The following is a 21,185-nucleotide window of genomic DNA, read 5'->3' on the forward strand; positions in this document are numbered from 1 at the left end:
CACGTGATTTGACCCAATAGTAAAATAGATAGTTCGTTATTATTTGAAACAATGTGCAGAAAGCAGGATGCTCGCAAATATGCAATATGAAATAAAAACCTACTCCCTCCGTTTCATAATTAGTGCATATGGATTTTTTTAAAGTCAAACCTCACAAACTTTGACCAAGTTTGTAGAGAAAAATCATTTCCTTCTAGAATGCCATACATATATCATTAAATTCATCATGAGATGTAGTTTCATATATATATATATATATATATATATATATATATTGCAGATATAAATATTTTTCTCTATAAACTTGGTCAAAGTTTGCATAGTTTGACTTTCCAAGAAATCTATGCACACTACATTGTGGAACGGAGGGAGTAGAAGTTATGTGCACTAACCGTTTAGGGAAGAAACCAAAGGATATCGAGAAAATGGCATGTGGTTCCTTCCATACCGACAAGCGACAAAGGAACAACAAGCTTAATTAGATGGCGGTATGTTGGGGGTGGGGGTATGTAAGCAGGTCGTAAATATCCAAATAGTGGAACCCTACAATCTATATCATGACATATTTACCGATGTATAATGATTGTACTTTTTGTTCGGTCTAATATGCAGTTTCAAATCGCAATTAGGGACTTTTGCACGCCAAGGTTTTGTGGGGAGGAAGGGAATAATACCGAGCTGGCAAGCTAGGCAATGATGTCACATGGTTTCTTCAATAATACCGATGCCACCAAAGATAAGGAGGAACAAGCATTTTTATTCAGTCTCATGCGGTTCTAAATTGTCTCAACCACAAACAACTAAACGGCCTTGTATAGAACATATGACAAAGCACATGCAAGTATAGAAATATGCAATGCATGTGGGGTATGTATGTGGCTTGATCCAATAGCCAAAAAATAAGAAGTAAAAAAAAAATCAAAGGTGTCAATATATATGCAATGTGAAATCAAAACCTACAACTTTCATGCACCAACGATTTGGGAAAGAACCTAAAGGATATTGAGACAATGACAAATGTTTCTACCATGCCAGCAAGCTTAATTAGGCATGCCTCCATTCGTAGAGCAGAAACCGTACGTGGCTCCCAAATTGGTGTCATGCACCAAAAATGACAAAAAATAACGAGAGCTATATATAGAGCGAGGATTGAAGTAAAGTTGAGATGGACTCGGAGAATCAGAGGAGGACCACGGTTGGGGCCGGAAGGTGCATGGAGGTGCTCATGTCCAAATAACGGAACATGGCAGTAGGGGATGGAGGGATCTACGTTGTAACATGGGTGACCGTTGTGCAACAGTTAAGATCTTTGCTTGGTCCGACATGCGTAGTTTAAAAAACAAAACCAACAACTTTTACCGGTCAATGTTTTGGTGACCTGATACCGCAAAGAAAGGTTTTGGTGACGCGAAGGAACTAGCCGATGATGTCATCGCCCGTCAAGGTTTTGGTGACGTGACACCGCAAAAAGAAAGGTTTTCGTGACGTGAAGGAGCTAGGCGATGATGTGATCAAATGGTTTCTTTAGTATAAAATTAAGAGCAACTAACTTTTTCTTCCAATCTCAAGCACATCTTTCTTTCCCTTAAACACAACATTACAAATCTTATTTGAAGTTGTGCGCTACAAATCCATAATTGGTAGATCTGGCTAGCTAGCTAGCATGAACATTGATTATATGGATTCCTTGATCAGGCAGTGGCGTTGGTTGGCCTGGGGACGTACTTGCGGAGCCAGATCTGACGATGCCCGATGGAGATCTTGATGAGCCTCTCGCCATTGAGCACCAGCCTCACCATCGCCTCCGTCTTGAAGATGATCCGGCCGTACATTGGCATGTGGCGTCCCTTTGTCTTCTCCATCAGCACCCTCACCACGCAGTCACCCCACTTCCTGCACCCACGCATGCACCTCCAATCATCAGATATGATCATCATGCATGTATGCATGCAGATCTTAGTAGATCCACGTATGTAAACTTAATAAATACGGAGTAGTTCGGACATCGAGTAGAGTGTATCTCATTCTCGGTGCACACTTACTCTCTGAAGTACTCAAAGATCTCCTCACGGTGGGGTGGCATGCCCTTGGAGAAGGTGATGAACATGGAGCGGCAGTCCTCCGGCACGGCCACAAGCTGGGAGGTATAGGGCGCCATGAGCTCCGGCGGGTTGCCCACCAGCCCAGTTTCGGACTTCCGGAGCAGGACGTGCAAGCGGTCATCAAAAACAAACTTGCCGGCACCGTCGAGGAAGTGGGCGACGCCGTGGACGATGAGGTCCTGGTGGATGGTGAAGAAAGCCGGCTCGATGCGGACGCCGCCTTGCATGCAGAGCGCAGAGATGAGCGGGATGGGCGGGAGCACGGGCAACTGGTGGCGGAGGCACTTGAAGACGGCGTTGGCCTCTTCTGCGACGACGGCGACGGCGTCGGGCGCCATGGCTGGGACGTGGTGTATGGCGGAGATGGTGCCCTGGTCAAGCCACAGGAGCAGCGCCACCACGTTCTGGGCCTGCTCCGGGCTGGCGCACACGGACACGAGCCGCTCGTACGCCTGCCGCACGACGCTGTACATGTACAGCACGTCGCGCACTGTCACGGCCACCATGGTTACTCTGGTTAACTGGTTGCTTCCACCGGCCGGCCGGAGAAGGTAGCTAGCTAGCTCTAGATAGGCGATGGATGGATGGCCGGAGAGAGCGAGAAAGAGATGATGGGTCGATGGGGAATGGGCCGGTATTTGTAGCTGCTCCAGGTCCGGCGACGCGGCTGCGCTCCGGCCAGTGGAAGGTTTAATGAGGTGCCAAAAATGGGCTAGCGGGAAACAGCTCTCTTTGAATCAGTTGCTCTTCGTTCGTTAGTTGGTTTTACATCCTCTTTTGTTTTCAAGTTCGTTTTCCATCCTAAAACGTATACATGTGTATCCTGCTAAATTTGCACTGTCTTTTTTCTTGGTACTGGTTAATGTTCTACTTACAAGTGTTCACATGTTATACTTTTCTTTTTCATTTCATATACATATATAGGGCACATTATAATTTCTTACCATATATATAAACTTTGTTGTCTAGAGCCATCGACCACTTCCACTGCTTTAGCTACCTTTCCCCATGCATCTTCGACCCACACAATCCATATATAGCATCAATGGTGCAAGCATCAAGTAGAGGCATCACTGCACCCCGATTAGATGGGTGCCGCCAACAGCGAGTCCTAGCCATACTTTTTCACATCCTTATGGATTAGCTTGGTTTCACATCCTTATGTGTACTAGTAAAAACGGTAAAAGCTGAAGAAAGAAACAACAACCGAGAAAGAAGGAAAACAAAGAAAACCGAACAAAAAATACATTGAAAAAGGAAGCTGAAAAAAACCGAAGGCAACCATGCAAAACGGTGGAAACCAAAAGAAAACGAGCTACAGTAAAGGGCCGACCTAGTACAGTGCTTGCCAGAGGCGAAACATAACTCCGCCTCGCAACGGACATATATAGCCCAGGCGCGATTAGATTGCGAGCTACCTTTTTTTAGGCAAGATTGCGAGCTAGCTTTTTTTGAGGCAAGATTGCAAGCTAGCTATAGTGACAAAGCTTTGGTAGCCTAAGTTTTTTTCTTCTTCCGAATACCCATTGTTAAACGGGCTAAATCTCTACTAAAAACAGTCCAAAACTTGTTTTCTTGCCCTCAAAGTCCATTTACCCACCAGGATCATGGCCTAAGCTCCGCTATTGGGCAGATAAGGCCAGTCAGGAGGGTGTGTCCTATACGGCGCTTACGCGCAGGTTGCACACGGCGACTATATCTCGCCTTAGGAGAGACAATAGGATATCTCGCTTAAGCATCTACTGTTTCGGGCCGAAATGTAGAAGAAAAAGGGGGAGATACTGGATTCGATCCTGGGTCTCAGCGATGATATGTATCGCTGCAAACCATTGCACTAGTGTCATGTACGGCGCGATCCACTTAAGGAGACAAGAGCTAGTTTTCCATAGGGTTTTCCTTTTTTTCACGGTTTTTCTTCATTAATTTCTCCATTTTCATTTTTTATTTATTTTCTTTCTTTTTCTTTCTTTTTATTTAATTCTTTTCACGGTCCTCGTTGGTGTTTTCTTTTCTTTTATTTTTTATTTTTCTTTTACTCCAGTTTTCAATGCCTTTTTTCTTTTCTTTCCTTTTTCTTCATTTTTCTTTAGTTTTGTTTTGTTTGTATCCCGTTTTCACATGTTCTTTTTGCTCCCCCTTTATTTTTTATTGTTTATCTATACACACTTTTGGTATATATCAAGTACTCTACATTTTTCTAATAAACATTTAAATTTTTTAGAAACAAGTTTTACAATTTTTAATACATGGTCAACATTTTTTATGTACATATTTTTCATATTTTTCCAACTCTTGATTAACAGTCTTTAAATATAAGATTAACACCTTTTGAATACATGGTTAAAATTATTTTATATATATTATAACATTTTTGAAATGCTTAATTATCATTTTTCAAATAAAAGATTAACATTTTATAATATATGGTCAACATTTTTCTGTATAAATATTAAAACAATTCAAATGCTTGATTAACATTTTCAAATACTTGTTCAATTTTTTTTCAAATGCTAGATTTACATTTTTATATGCATAATCAAAAAATTACATCATTTTTTAATACATGGTCAACGTTTTTTCTATACACATTTTACATTTTTTAAATGCTTCATTAACATTTTTATTTGTTCAACATTTTTTTAAATGCTTGATTAACATTTTTATATACATCATTCATTCTTTTAATACATGGTTAATATTTTTACTATACACATTTAACATTTTTCAAATTCTTGATTAATATTTCTCTATTACTCCCTCCGTCCGAAAATACTTGTAATAAAAATAGACAAAAAGGGGTGTATCCAGAACTAAAATACATCTAGATACATCTTCTTTTATCCATTTTGATGACAAGTATTTCCGGACGGAGGGAGTATTTGTTCAACATTTTTTTCAAATGCTTGGTTAACATTTTTATATACATCCTCAATTTTTTTCATCATTTACATGGTTAGCATTTTTTCTATACACATTTAACATTTTTAGAATGCTTGATTAACATTTTTGAATACTGGTTCCACATTTTTATAAATGCCTTGATTTACATTTTAAAATATATAATCAAATTTTTGCATATACATTTTTTTGTATACATTTTTCGTATGCATGATAAATATTTTCTCTATACACATTTTACATATTTCAATTTCTTGGTCAACATTTCTCAAATGTTTTTTTGTAATATTTATATTCAGCATGTATAAATATATACGACAGTAAGAAATAAAGCAAAAAACGAAAAATGTAAAAAGAAACGCAGCTATGGCATCCCGCGCATATGGGCCGGACCATCTTTGCCCACCCCCCCCCCCCCCCTCCTCTTCAGCCAGCGTTCCTTTGGTCTCGCTGGCAGCGAGACATAGGGGGGAGCAACTAATGGAGGAGCACACGCTCTGGAGCCTCCCAAGGGTCACTTGGGGGGGGGGGGGGGGGGGGGCTGAGATCGTGCCACTTGGCGTGCTCTCAACGTCTGTCACGTGTCGCGCTCTGTGCGCTCCCTTCGGTATTTTTTATTTTTCATATTCGTTTTTGGCTTTTAGATGAAATTTTCCTAGTTTTTTGGCTATTTGGTTTCCCCCGGTTTTTCCTAGCATTTGAAACAATAAATTTAGTTTTTCCCCTTGAATAAACGCATTGTTTCCTTCCGAGAGAGGCACGGATTTGCTTCTCGAGGAGGCACGGATTTGCTACCGCGAGATGCACGGTCGTGCCTCTCGGAAAAGGGAACAATGCATTTTCTTTTTTTTCTTCTTCCGTGAGAGGCACAGATTTGTTTCTCGTGGAGGCACGGTCGTGTCTATCGGAAAAGGGGAAATATACATGTTTTTTTGGAAAGGCATGGATTTGCTTCCGCAAGAGGCCCGGATTTGCTTCTCGTATAGACATGAATTTGCTTTTGGCAGAGGCACGGTCGTGCTTTTCAGAAAGGAAAAAACGTACTTAAAGTTTGGGGTATTTTCGTGAAAAAAAATAGTTCGTTGAAACCTATCAACATGTGATCTATTTTTGAAAATCTCCACGCGAGGAATCCAACGGTGAAAAACGTTTAAGATTTGGACGCATGGTTTGAGAGAAAAAACGTTTTGAATAAATGAATCTACGAAAAAAGGAAAAACTCTCGGGTTGCAATGTGACTTGTCACAACCTAGGATGGTGAGTGATCTTGACAAAGAATGCTTCTTAAGCAGTGATTTCAGACACAGGGGCGCCCCCGGTTGCCGCCTCAGCTATGGACGGCCCATTATATTATTTTCCTGTTTTTAAACGTCAATAAAGTTGTGGGCATTGGGATTTGAACTCGGAACCTCTTCATTGTGAGGGCTCCGCTTTAACCACTAGGCCATTGACCCGTTGGCGCAAAGTTACTTCATTTTTTGTTTTATTTTCTTTTCTTCACGTTCGCAAAAGCCCCGGTTTGTGATTTAGTTTACTTATAAGGTTTTCTTCGGATTTTCTTCTTTTTACGTTTTTTAATGCGTGATTTGAAAAAACAATTTTTTAGCAAAATCAATGTTTTTTCATTTTGTGAACTTTTTTTTAAAAAATGGTGAACTATTCTAAATTTTTTCAAATTCAGTAAACCTTTTTAAATTCAATGATCTTTTTTAAAATTTCAAGTTTGATGATCTTTTTTCTAAATGCAATGAACTTTTCTTCAAAATTCATGTACATTTTTTAATTCATGAGATGTTTTCTAGTATTTTGTTACTTTTTTGTTTTTTTAAGTTAACGGTTGACCAGTCAATTGTGACCAGTTAGCGGCGAACCCAGTGACTAGTCAACAACAGAACCGACGATGCAGTGGTCGGGCTGGAGGTTTAGGTTATTGGGCATCATCGTGTTGGTCCACTGGTTCCGTTCAAGGGTTAAACTTGTTATGACTTGGGTGATACTCCATGCTCTCGACGGAACGGCCTCACAGGCACGTCGGCGGCAGGGAGCGCGCTCTGTGCTTTCCAGGCCACGACGACGGCTCTGCAGCACGTACAGGGAAGGGGACGGCCACGCGGAGGCTCTTGGAGGATTGGGCGGTGCTGGACAGCGCCGTTCCACGCTGAGCCTCTCTGGCGGCTACAACGAGTGTTGCTGTCGCCGCTCATGGGGGTGATGTACCCCTGCCAGCTCACCGCCGATGCTCGCAACCGTCCAGGCAACCGTGCGGCGCGATGGATAAGAAGGGGGAGCAGTGAGCAAGGCGCCAACGCGCGCACTGGCGAGATCGACGCCAAGTTCTGAAGAAAACGACACTGACGACTGAACCGAAACACTGAAACTCTGAATTTGACAGGAACAGTGCACGCCAACTGTTTGACGAAATGATTTAGGCACGTGAAAAAAATTTCTGGAGCTGGGACTTGGTGAGGTGGTCTCTTGATGCATCTAGAGGCTTCCTTATTTATTTCAGATTTTTAGGAAAAGAAAAAGAATGAATTTCACCAAAAAAGGCAAATCTGGTCCAAACTTGCAGTAAGCAAATTTTGAAAAATTTGAACTGTGGACCAGTGGATCTTGATGGATCTTGGTTGAGGGTACCAAGGACTAGTTGGGGTAATTTGCTTGGGCTCAGAAACTTAAAGGATCTGGTACTTCCTTTGTAAATCCCAAGAGTCCAAACTAAATTACAGAAAAATGTTTGAGGATAAATCAAATAGAACTAAAATCTAAAAGAGGTTAAAACTTGCAGGAATTGGATGTTTGACTTGACCCCAAAGTAGGGAGGTGGGTTTGGAAGAAAGATTTCAACATGTGACATGGCAACAGAGAAAGGTTTGAATGGGAAAAGAATAAATCCATAATCCATAGGATTTCTTTTTAATAGAAGGAATTGTAAAAACTTTCCAAAAAACCATTTGGGTTGAGCCAACCCAATATGAAAAACCCTCAAGACCAAAATCAAGGTTGGAAAGAACCCATGACATACTTGTCATAAAAGGATTTGAGAAGGAGAGACTTTTAGAAAAATTTAATAACCTCCTTTCCATCAAAAGAAAAAGGAAATTGATAAAAACCAAATCAATTTTTTTGGAGTGTTACAGTGGAGTTGGCCTAAAGATATTTCTTTCTTTAAGCCTGCAACATCCATGTCATGTATTTATGGTCAAGGGTTAGCAGGGCCATCCAAATAGAATATGTATAACACAAGAGGCAGTTGATCCTACTTAATTAAGTACTAAGATACCCCGGCCCATGCATTAGTCGCAAGTACCCCATATGTCCTATTTTTAGTAAATTCATGCTAAAATTCACGGAAAATTTCAGCATGACCTTTGCTGAAAATAGGACATATGGAGTACCCGAATTTGCCGGAACGGAAGTTAATCGACATTCCGGCAAACTCAAGGGCCTCTCGGGGTACCTGCAAAATCATCACGACACGATGGTCGGAGACAAAACCCAGCAAACTAGCACCACAATGTGCCTCTACTTTCATATATGGATGAAAAGGCCATAGACCATATGGTCCTCTGCTTTCATATGGACAAAAATCAGCTCAACTTATGTGAGCTTCCATTCCAGATCTAATAGGTCACCCAACAAAAAATCATCAATAGTTTTAGCTGAAAAAAATCAAGGATGTTGGTCTTATACTTGTTTTTTAATGTACTTATGACAATCAGCAGCATGTCTATCCATGCCAACAATCTCTAGATGTTCAACCAAACATGTGCTATTTAATTAGGAAAGTAGGACCAAACTACATTCACCTGTCAAACGATGTTACCATTCATCTAGCAATACAAAAAAACACAGAAATTGCAAGGTCTGGAGCTTTTGAGTTTATTAAGTACCTTCAGTTCTGAGCTTTAAATGTCAAAAGAGCTTCACAGAATCTTGAATCCTCCAAATCACTCTTAACAGTTCTGCATTGCACAAAGGCAGCAATGAGCCAATGATATCAGTAGCAATAATAGGCGCTGCAGTTATATAACTTATCAAATAGGCCCAACTTAGTTAGCATTCTATCTGCACAACTGGCCAAATAAAACAGATGAACTATTCATAAATGTTTTTGAAGTTTTTATTATTTTTGCGATAAGTGTTTCTGAACAGAGGAAGTATATATTTCGTCTAAATGAAAAGATGGTGCCCCTGCAAACTTGGTGTACCGAGGCAACGGCAGAGCTTCTCGGGGGCGAACCTGTTGGTAATATGCCCTAGAGGCAATAATAAATTAGTTATTATTATATTATATTTCATTGTTCATGATAATCGTTTATTATCCATGCTAGAATTGTATTGATAGGAAACTCAGATACATGTGTGGATACATAGACAACACGATGTCCCCAGTAAGCCTCTAGTTGACTAGCTCGTTGATCAATAGATGGTTACGGTTTCCTGACCATGGACATTGGATGTCGTTGATAACGGGATCACATCATTAGGAGAATGATGTGATGGACAAGACCCAATCCTAAGCCTAGCACAAGATCGTGTAGTTCGTATGCTAAAGCTTTTCTAATGTCAAGTGTCATTTCCTTAGACCATGAGATTGTGCAACTCCCGGATACCGTAGGAGTGCTTTGGGTGTGCCAAACGTCACAACGTAACTGGGTGGCTATAAAGGTGCACTACGGGTATCTCCGAAAGTGTCTGTTGGGTTGGCACAAATCGAGACTGGGATTTGTCACTCCGTGTAACGGAGAGGTATCTCTGGGCCCACTCGGTAGGACATCATCATAATGTCCACAATGTGACCAAGGAGTTGGTCATGGGATGATGTGTTACGGAACGAGTAAAGAGACTTGCCGGTAACGAGATTGAACAAGGTATCGGGATACCGACGATCGAATCTCGGGCAAGTATCGTACCGATAGACAAAGGGAATTGTATACAGGATTGGTTCATCCGATGAGATCATCATGGAGCATGTGGGAGCCAACATGGGTATCTAGATCCCGCTGTTGGTTATTGACCAGAGAGTTGTCTCAGCCATGTCTGCATGACTCCAAAGCCCGTAGGGTCTACACACTTAAGGTTCGATGGCGCTAGGGTTATAGGGAATAGATGTACGTGGTTACCGAATGTTGTTCGGAGTCCCGGATGAGATCCTGTACGTCACGAGGAGTTCCGGAATGGTCCGGAGGTAAAGATTTATATATGGGAAGTCATCATACGGTCACCGGAATAATTTGGGGGGTTACCGGTATTGCACCGGGACCACCGAAGGGGTTCCGGGGGTCCACCTGCCCCGGAGGGGCCTATGGGCTGTGTGTGGAGAGGGACCAGCCCCTTAGTGGGCTGGGCGCCTCCCCCCTAGGGCCCATGCGCCTAGGGTTTGGGGGAACCCTAAAAGGGGGCGCCCCCCTTGCCTTGGGGGGCAAGGCAACCCCCCTGGCCACCGCCCCCTCCTCAGATTGGATCTGAGGGGGACGGCCCCCCTCTCCCTTGCCCCTATATATATGTGGGGGGTGGGAGGGCAGCCGCACCCAAGTTCTGGCGCAGGCCTCCCCCTCTCCCAAGTCCTCCTCCTCTCCCGCGGTGGTTGGCGAAGCCCTGTAGGATTGCCACGCTCCTCCTTCACCACCACGCCGTTGTGATGCTGCTGGATGGAGTCTTCCCCAACCTCTCCTTCTCCCCTTGCTGGATCAAGGCGTGGGAGACGTCACTGGGCTGCACGTGTGTTGAACGCGGAGGCGCCGTTGTTCGGCAATTAGATCGGAATCAACCGCGATCTGAATCGCTGCGAGTACGACTCCTTCATCCGCGTTCTTGCAACGCTTCCGCTTAGCGATCTACAAGGGTATGTAAATGCATTCCCCTTCCCCTCGTTGCTAGATTACTCCATAGATTGATCTTGGTGATGCGTAGAAAATTTTAAATTTCTGCTACGATCCCCAAAAGAACCTGGGCGGTCGCCCCCCAGCAAAAATGAAACTTTTTTAATACCCCTTCATAGTAATGAGGCGGCACTGCACATACCAGCCTGTAGGGCCCTTTTAACATCTCCTTACGGAGACAAACTAGCTCCGACCTAGTGTAGCAAGCGACCAACTCTGATTTCTATCATCTTCTATTCTTTCCTCTTGCCATCTTGTGTTGACTGAGCATGGGTGAGCGCCTGCATAGAGGTAGAGGTGAGGCACTGATCAGCATGCCTGCGTGTGGGTTGGCAGGCAGCTAGCAGGGCGTCCAGCCAGAGGTGGCGAAGAGGTCAGAGCTGAGATCGGCGCCGCACGCAGTGAGCTAGTGAGCAGCAAGCAAGCAAGAGCAGTTTGCCCACCCACTCCCCGCTGGAAATTTCTTCCTTGTATAGATTCTTGCATCTTAATTTCTTGTGGAAAGTTTTGAATAGGTCATAGATTTTGTACTAAGGACAAAGAAACAAAGAGCTGATTTTTTTGCCGGGAAGATTGAGAGCTTTATTGATTAGTGAATAGGATTACAATCCATAGCCAAAAGCCAAGAGGATTCTCTCAGAACTCAACCCAATACTCCATGGTTAAATAATATTTTGGTATTTTTTCATGGACTAGCTGCAGTTAAATAATATATAATCAGTGTTAGAAATGTGATAAAATAATTATCGAAGTTTCTCAATAGTTTTCAGTGTCTAATTTGTCGTAGTGGTACAATTCCATATTCGAGAAGAAAAAATGTTTGCCCCTCCTAAGATTTCTTTCAAGCTCCGCCACTGTACCTAGGTGTGTTCATTGTTGGACTTACTAGGTGTGTTCGTCAAGAAAAACCTAGGTGTACCTAGATGTGTGTTTGTTGTTGGACCTGCTTATTAGCTCAAGACGAAACGAACGATGCATGGGTTAGCGAAGTGTACCTAGGCTGATAATATATCTACTCTAGCTAGTAAGTGGTCATCTGAAAGGCTGGAACGAGCAGGAACGTGTGAGGTTAGGCATTTATTCGGTTAGAACTGAATAAACTGCAGAATGATCTCGCTCCTTTTTGCCAACTGATGAACGCAGTCCAGTGCCCATTACCAATACAAACGGTCGAGGGGAGGGAGGGAGGTAATGGGGAGGAAGGGTGGAGAGGGAGGAAGGAGGAAGGAGGAGAGGTACCTGGGCGGGCGTGGCCGGTCGCCGGAGGGGTCGGGGTCGGGGTCGACGGCGGCGGCGGCGTCGAAGGGATGGCTCGAGGGCGTCCGAGCTTGTCCGGGTCCTCGTAGTCGAAGAGGAAGACAACGGCGGTCCTCCTGGGCACCTCGGTTGGTCGTGGGGAGGCCGGGGCCCACGTGCTTCGCGGGTCGGCGGCAGTCGTCGTCTTGCACCCCGTGCGGTCGTCGGCGGTGTAGCGAATGGAGTGGTAGGGGGTGCGGGGGCACGGTGGCGGCGGCGCGGGGGAGCCGGAGCGGGTGTGGAGCGGGCCCGGGGAGGGAAGGGGGATCTGGCGAGGGAGAGGGAAGGGGGGATCGGGCGAAGGGGTATCCATCTAGAGGGGGAATGTTAGTAATGGCGCACCATCTAGGGGTGCACCATAAAAACACTCATAGCAATGGCGCACCCTCCTCCGGTGCGCCGTTAGTAACTTCTTTTTTTCATTATTTCTTGTTGCATCTAATAATTTGTTTTTTTATCAAATTTGTTATTTTCATGAGGACTAGAATAGAAGATATCATCAAATATCATCAATTTTTTTTAAAAATATATCATCAAATTTGTTTTTTTATTTTTAATTGAAAATATCATCAAATTTGTTATTTAAAAATATCATCAAAAAACGGGGGAGGGTGCGGGGTGTCGGCGACGGCGGTGGAGCGGGCCGGGGGAGGGTGCGGGGCGTCGGCGGCGGCGGTGGAGCGGGGAAGGGTGCGGTGGGTCGCCGGCGACGGTGGAGCGGGGGAGGGTGCGGTGGGTCATCGGCGGCGGTGGAGCGGGGGAGGGTGCGGGGGGTCGTCGGCGGCAGTGGAGCGGGGGGGTGGGTGCGGGGGGTGCTCGGTAGCGAGGGGGATCTGGCGAGGGGAATAGCGATCGAGATGGAAGGGGGATCGAGATCGAGTGTCCTCATGAATATTCAATATTTTTTCATATTGAATATGAAAAAATATCATCAAATTTGAAAAAATATTCATGAATTCAAAACGTGCCCATGAATTAAATTTAAAAATATTCATGAGTTCGAAAAATAAAAATGATAGTAGTTTTGCAAAAAAAAAATATAGTAGTGGCGCACTGTGCTGGAGCTAGTGCGCCATTACTATTTTTGGAAAAAAATTGTTACTAATGGCGCACCGTGGGTCTGGTGTGCCATTAGTGTCTACCACACTAATGGTGCACCAGCTCATGGTGCGCCATTACTATATAGTAGTGGCGCACCATGTTTCTGGTGCACCATTAGTGGCCATATCATCTATAGCCCTTTTCCTAGTAGTGAATTATCAATGTACCGAATGCGAATCATATGAACATGATGAAAACTAGCTTGACGATATTCTCATGTGTCCTCGGGAGCGCTTTACATCATATAAGAGTTTGTCCAGGCTTGTCCTTTGCTACAAAAAGGATTGGGCCACCTTGTTGCACTTTATTTACTTTTGTTACTTGTTACTCGTTACAAATTATCCTATCACAAAACTATCTGTTACCTGTTATTTCAGTGCTTGCAGATAATACCTTGCTGAAAACCGCTTATCATTTCCTTCTGCTCCTCGTTGGGTTCGACACTCTTACTTATCGAAAGGACTACGATAGATCCCCTATACTTGTGGGTCATCAGTCTCCTTGGCCCGAACCTGGGTAAACGATTTGCGTGCTGACCGCCAGACCCGCTCTTTGCACAACCCCGTGCCCGCCAACCGTAGAAGGGATCCCAGTGACCCCATAGGTGTCGTTTCCCACCAACAATCGTCGACATCAGCACCTTCCTCGCCGGCTCGACTGGTCACCTCAGCTTGACCTAGGATTGTGGGTCGTGTCGGCTTGTCAAGATTGGACGGGCGCTCTCGTCAATTTTAACTCCAATCTCCATCAAGATCATGGTGAAATCATCGATGAAGCTCAGGGGCTCGACGTCAACATTACCCTCGGGCGACTGTGGAGATTTTTTTGGATGGCGGAATTGCGTTCGCCGTCCCCATCTCCTCGAACGTCGCTTTGACGATTTCTTTGGTGGAATTGTGCAAAATTGAGTCTACAACAACCCTGTAAATTTTCTCGTATTCTGATGGAGGAATCTCCTGCAATCTGCGATACATTGGAGCCCTATTGAACTGGACAGAAATCTGGACGAATTTGTGCTAAGGGGTACAGCGGCCAACTCAAAAATATTTTGGAAGATCCAACTGTTCATAGGCAGCGGAATTCCTATGTCGTCCATCAACGACAATATAACTTCTATGCAAATATAGATAAACATGACTCATTACATTGTCTTTCTTGTCCAACATCAACTATTTGAACAAGTGTGAAAATATTCATTGAGGGTTCACAATCACAAAATATGTCCAACATAGTATATTTGTATGTGAAATTTCTCTTCCTTGTACTAATCTTTCATGCATTGTTCAAATGATCAATGTTGTGTTTGTTAAATTTCAATAGATTCTACTTCCTAAACCCAATGTGAAGATGCTACTTCCTATTAGATCAGCATATGAAATTGAATTGCAATGCTAGGATACACAATAAAGAAAGCGAAAACAGGATACTCATGCTATTCTTTATTATAGATGCTCTCACAAAGGTATACAACGAAAACACGAAGGAGCAATAGCACACATTGCAATCTATTTCATACTACAACTTTTACTAAACCACAATAATAGATAATAAGAATGATAAAGATTGTGATATGATACTAGGGCACCTTCCCCAAGCTTGGAAGAAGCCAAGGGTGGTGCCCATACCAAAGTACTCCCTCTGTTTCTTTTTACTTCGCATATAAGATTTAGTCAAAGTCAAACTGCACAAAGTTTGACCAAATTTATATTAAAAAGTATGAACATCTACAATACTAAAACTATATAGTATGAACATACGTTTCATGGTGCATCTGATAATATTGATTTCATATTGTGAATGTTTATATTTTTTAATATAAACTTAGTCAAACTCTACAAAGATTGACTTTGACCAAACCTTATATGTGGACTAAAAAGAAACGGAGGGAGTACTCAAGTTTCCTTCTTTGGTGATGATGGTGGTGACGAAACAAGCTTGTTATCCTTCTTCCAAGTCATATGTTGTCCATCAAGAAAAGATAAGGTGGTCTCCGGGATCTTGAAATTTGCAGCCAAACCCATCATCTTGAACTTGGTTTCATACTCATAGTTTTGATTATGCAGATCATAAATTTGAGGTTGGAGGTTTCAAACTTTCATGTGGAGGCAATCAATTGCCTCCCATGTCTTGGCAATCTCCTACTTCTGTTCACGGAGCAATTTCGTGCTCACTGTGTGGTTTGCATCTAGTCCACGCTCCACCATCCTCTGGCACTTGAAGAGTTCTTGCTCCACATCCCTGAGCCTAGCCTTTTCTTCTCCCTCCTTCTTGGGCCCTTCAAGATCCTTGATGTGCAACACCCCATCCCTATACTCCAAGGTTTTGGGATGCATCATAACCCCAGGGAGATAAGGGTTGATGACCTTCTCAAAGAACTAATCCTTTGGGAGCTTGGCGACGACATAGTGATCTAGCTCCGAAAACCCTAGCAGAAACAAGGTCGAAACAAAAACAGGAGGAAAACTTGTGACACATGTATTAAAACATCCGGGCGGAATTTATAGATTTTTTTTCTGTGCAAAACAAGCATACAGGAAAGAGACAGAGTTGGGAAGGTGTACGGGGTCCCCACACGGCCACACGGCGCACCCTAGGGGAAGCCACCAGGGCGTGTGGGCCCTTGGTGCACCCTAGGCTCCCTCTTTTTCCTAAAAATTATTAAATATTCCAAAACTGACAGATATATTATTATTTTATGAATTTTGAAAGTTAGTCTACTTAATGTACCACGTACCTATTTCTTTTACGGGGTTCTCAAAGCTTCATGGGTAGTTTCTTCCATGCATTCTTCTAGTATAATTACTTGAATAAGGTCTGAATCTATGTTAATGGGATTACCTAGAGTAGAATATTTTAATCTTTGCCCATTATCCACCTTCGGTTTATCTCCTTCGGCGTTATTGATCTTGATAGCTCTGGAATGGTGAAATTTTTCGATGATATATGGACCTTCCCACCTGGAAAGAAGTTTGCCTGCAAAATGTCTAAAATGAGACTTGTACAGAAGAACTTTAACAACAATGTTGAAATGCCATTCTAAATACTTTTATCATGCCATATTTTATCTTATTCTTTGAACAACTTTGCATTTTGATAAGCTTCTGTTCTCCACTCATCAAGAGAACTCATATTAAATAACCTCTTTTATCCAACAAGTTTGAAATCATAGTTAAGATATTTAATTTTCCAATAGGATTTATGTTCTAGCTCAATTGGTAAATGGCATGCTTTTCCACAAACCATTTTAAAAGGGACATTCCCATAGGATTTTTCTAAGCAGTTCTATATGCCCAGACTAGATCATCTAGTTTCTTAGACCAATTCTTTCTAGATTTATTAACTGCCTTTTTGCAAAATTAATTTAATTTCTCTATTAGTTAATTCAACATTTGCAAGTTTAGCTCGTAAACAACCACAATTAGATTCTATTTCAGCAGCTAAACAGATTCTAACTTAGGGATTGGACTTTGCGAAAGAAACAAAAACAGATTTAAATGCCCAAAAGCTCCGCTGATGAGCGAACAAGAGTATACCAATGATATTGAGAAAATGACATGCGTTCTTTCCATACTAACAAAGGACAAAGGACCAACAAGCTTAATCAGACGGTGGTACGTTGGGGGTGGGTGGGTGGGGGTATGTAAGCAGGTGGTCAATATCCAAATAGTGGAATCCGATGATCTATATCGTGACATGGTTGACTGATGTATAACGATTCTACTTTTTATTCGGTCTGATATACAATGCATGCATGTGGGATATGTATGTGGCTTGATCCAATAGCTAAAAATTGAGAAGTATATATATAGGACAATTGTTTGTGGTTACTCCCCGTTTTGTTTTGTACGTTTTATGTAGTATCTTTCAAAAATCATTGGTGCACGAAAGTTGTAGGTTTTGATTTCACATTGCACCTTCAGACAATGGAAAATGCTTCTTCCATGCTCGCACAGGAGCAGCAAGCTTAATTAGGCATGCCTCGCTTCATAGAGTGGAAACCGTACGTGGCTCCCAGTGAGGTATCATGCGCCAAAAAAAGACAAGCAATAACAAGAACTATATAGAGAGAGGATTAAATCATGGCTTTTTGACTTCACAGTACATTGCATACCACTGGCGATTGTTCCGCATGGACATCCACATCTTGAGAAATTTGAATGATTGATTTTGTTCTAACCTATACATCTCTAGAGATTTGGAAACCAAGCCCTGGTTATATTGTCCAGTAACTACGGATGCATCATCGACCCTGGGCCACATGCCATCGATTAGCAGAATTTTCGAGCTCATCTTACCCGGACGGCGTTTGATTTGGATAGGTTGTCTTCTTCGATTATCGGCGGTATTTGCGTTATATTCTTCAGCGACTTGATTCCAGTAATCCCGTGCAGCGTTTTCATTGCCAATAACAAAATCAGTGGGAACATTTAACCAAGCATTTACCTACTCAATTCATAAAATGTTGTTAGGCCAAGCTTTTCATGATATAGTAACTACTAATAATTAAACAAATGACTTACTAGGCATAGATTATCCTCTTCAGTCCATTGTAAGTGTATGTCTCCGATGTTGGCGTGGCCGATATCCATTGAAAGATGTGATGTGTATGAACAAAAACTTGTATCAGATTTGAGTAGGATTGTGCTTGTGTATGAGCACAAAATCTTGGGATGGGCGTGGAACTAGAACCTGCAACTAGGACTATATATAACGAGATAGCTTTACTGCATGCATGATTTAGTCAGCACTGCATGCATGATTTAGTTAGGCCGATTTAACTGTGTATGATTGAAAGAATGGTTGAAGTAACTTGACATATATTTTTCTAACTTTATCTCACCGTGCTTTCAGGTTTTAAGATTGTGATCTTTGTCCCTGTTGGACCAGCTTGTCAACCACAAGTATTTCATTTTTTACACATTTATTTTGTATCAATTCAATTTTATTTTAAGTATTCATGTTTCATGCAGATTTATGATAGATAAATAAGCTCTATAGTTTATTGTACATTATTGTTGTGCGTGAAGAGGAAAGAAAATAATTACTTGTCCATCTTCAAAAGGAAATCAGCTGAGTTAGTTTAGTAGAGCTGGTTTTTAGTACAACGACCAGCTGAGTTAGTTGAGCAATTGCCGATTTGTAGCGCTCTAGGTAGCGCCTGCTGCCAGATTCGAACGAAGAAAAAGGCTCGCGTGCAAAAAATAGGGTAAGCGCTTGGCGACTGGCTCGGCATCATGCCAGCACAAATCCTGGGATGTGGGGGGGGGGGGGGGGGGGGGGGGGGTTGACCAAATCGGACTAAGCGCCCCCGTTGTACATGGCCTAATGGAACAAAGGATCTACGACAGGTTGACTGCTGTATAATGGTTGTGCTTTTGTGGGAGGAAGCGAAGGATGCCAACCTGGAAAGCTAGCCAATCATGTCACATGGTTTCTTCAATAAGACAATAGTACCACCAAATGAAAGGAGCAACAAACTTTTTGTTCAGTATCATGCAACTCTTTAGTTCTCTTATAAATTGCCTCAAGCACAAACAACTAACGACACTGTAAAAACGAATTTGGGCGCAACTTTTGGAAAAAGGTGTATGCGAGTATATAACATAAGACAAAGCTCATGCAAGTATAGAAATAAAACAATGCATGTGGGGTATGTCCTTGTGTGGCTTGACCCAACAGTCAAAGATAAGAAGTAAAATCAAGGGTGCTCGTATATATGCACTATGAAATTAAAACCTACAACTTCCATGCACCAACGATTTGGGAAAGAAACAAAAGGATATTCAAACAATGTCAGTGGTTTCTTCCATGCCAGCAAGGGAGCATCAAGCTTATAATTAGGCATGTCTCTCTCCATGTAGTGGAAATGGTAGGTGGCTCGCAATGAGGTGTCACATGCCAAGAAAAGGAAAGGAATAACAATAAATCTGTAGACAGAGGATTAAAGTAAAGTTGAGATGGACGGGGAGAATTACAGGGGGGATGGTGGATGTAGGTGCTCATCTCCAAATAACGGAATGAGGCAGGTGGCGGAAGGATCCACGTTGCGACATGGGTGACCATTATGTAACAGTTGGGCTTTTTAATTTGGTCTGACATTTCTAGTTAAAAATTGAAACAAAGAACATTTTTGCGCCAAGATTTTGGGAGAGTATGCGAAGTATACCAAGTTAGACCATGATGTCGCCAAATTGTTACTTTGCTATCAAATTGAGTAAGAGATAAGAAACTTCTTCTTCAAATCTCAAGCAATCCTTTCTAGTTTCTTCCCCTTAATTTCAATACAAAATCCATTTTGAAATGGTACCTTACAAATCCATTGGTAGATCTGGCTAGCTAGCATGAGCATAGACAAGCATAGATGAGACGACGATGGATGGAATCGTGGATCAGGCGGCAGCGTTGGTTGGCCTGGGGATGTACCTCTGGAGCCAAATCTCACGTTGTCCGATGGAGATCTTGACGAGTCTCTCGCCGTTGAGCACGAGCTTCACGATCGCCTCTGTCTTGAAGATGATCCGGCCGTACATGGCCGTGTGGCCTCCCTTCGTCTTCTCCATGAGCACCCTCACCCCACTTCCTGCACCCATGCATGCAAACCATGAGACATGATCCAGTTCCAATCATCATGGATCATGCATGCAGACATCTTGGTAGATCCATGTGTACAAATAAAGTTAATCAATAGATCGAGTAGTGTATGTCAGTGCACACTTACTGCCTGAAGTACTCAAAGATCTCCTCGCGGTGGAGGGCATTTCCCTTGGAGAAGGTGATGAACATGGAGCGGCAGTCCTCCGGCACGGCCACTGGTTGGGAGGTGTAGGGCGCCATGAGCTCCGGCGGGTTGACAATCAGCCCAGTCTCGGACCTCCGGAGCAGGGCGTGCAGGCGGTCGTCGAATACGAACTTGCCGGCACCGTCGAGGAAGTGGGCGACCCTGCGGACGATGAGGTCCTGGTGGAAGGCGAAGAAGCCCGGCTCGATGTGGAAACAGCCTTGCATGCAGAGCGCAGAGATGAGCGGGATGGGCGGGAGCTCAGGCCAACGCCGTCCGAGGTACTCGAGGACGGCGTTGGCCTCTTCTGCGACGACGGCGACGGCGTCGGGTGCCATGGCTGGTACGTGCTGGATGGCGGAGATGATGCCCTGGTCCAGCCACACCAGGAGCGCCACCGCGTTCTGGGCTTTCTCCGGGCTGCCGCACACGGACAAGAACCTCTCGTGTGCCTGCCATGCGACGCTGTACATGTACAGAACCTCGCGCACCATCATTGCGGCCATGGATGCTCTTGCACCGGCCGGCCGGAGAAGAGGCGATGGATGGCTAGCCTGAGAAGAGAAGCTAGCAAGAGAGGAGCGAGGAAGGGGTGATGGGTCGATGGGGAATGGACCGGTATTTGTAGCTGCTCCTGCCGGTGGAAAGTTTAATGAGGTGCCAAAAATGGGCTAGCGAGAAACAGCTCTCTTTGAATCAGTTACGAACGCCAGCGTGTAGACCTAGATGCTCTTCGTTCGTTGGCCGGGTTTACATCCTTTTTTGGTTTTTAGTTCGTTTTACATCCTAAAACGTATACATATGTCGTTGCTTAACAATTTTGGATGGGGCGCAGCATTTGTATATCCTTCTAAATTTTTACTACCTTTTTCTTGGTACTGGCTAATTTTATACTCACCAGAGTTCACATGTTATACTTTTCTTTTCGATTTCATTTACATATATAGAGCACATTGTGATTCCTTACTCTCTATATAAACTTTATTGTCCCTCTAGCTACCTGCTTCCCCCATCACCATTAGATTGTGAGCTGTTTTTTGAGACACTCTCGCTAAGCTTTATTCAAACTTCCAATGCATTTACAGGTATGAAATGAAGATCCCCGGTTCGCCTAACCAAACATGG

General features: G+C 43.2%; 2 protein-coding genes across 2 annotated transcripts; both read right to left on the reverse strand.

Annotated features, from left to right (window-relative positions):
- Window positions 1–1,691: 1,691 nt before the first annotated feature.
- Window positions 1,692–2,608, reverse strand: LOC147981841 (uncharacterized). Its single transcript, XM_087516127.1, has 2 exons — window positions 2,043–2,608; window positions 1,692–1,893 (listed from the first exon to the last, which is right to left on the reverse strand). The coding sequence occupies exons 1-2, from the start codon at window positions 2,606–2,608 to the stop codon at window positions 1,692–1,694; spliced, it is 768 nt and encodes a 255-aa protein (XP_087372253.1).
- Window positions 2,609–19,939: 17,331 nt separating this feature from the next.
- LOC147981842 (uncharacterized) lies at window positions 19,940–20,663 on the reverse strand. Its single transcript, XM_087517226.1, has one exon. It carries the CDS (start codon window positions 20,564–20,566, stop codon window positions 19,997–19,999), a length of 570 nt encoding a protein of 189 aa, XP_087373352.1. The 5' UTR covers window positions 20,567–20,663; the 3' UTR covers window positions 19,940–19,996.
- Between the last annotated feature and the right edge of the window lie 522 nt (window positions 20,664–21,185).

This window comes from Triticum urartu, chromosome 3A (assembly GCF_056163025.1).
Source record: "Triticum urartu cultivar PI428250 chromosome 3A, HENAU_Tu73, whole genome shotgun sequence".
NCBI lineage: Eukaryota > Viridiplantae > Streptophyta > Magnoliopsida > Poales > Poaceae > Triticum > Triticum urartu.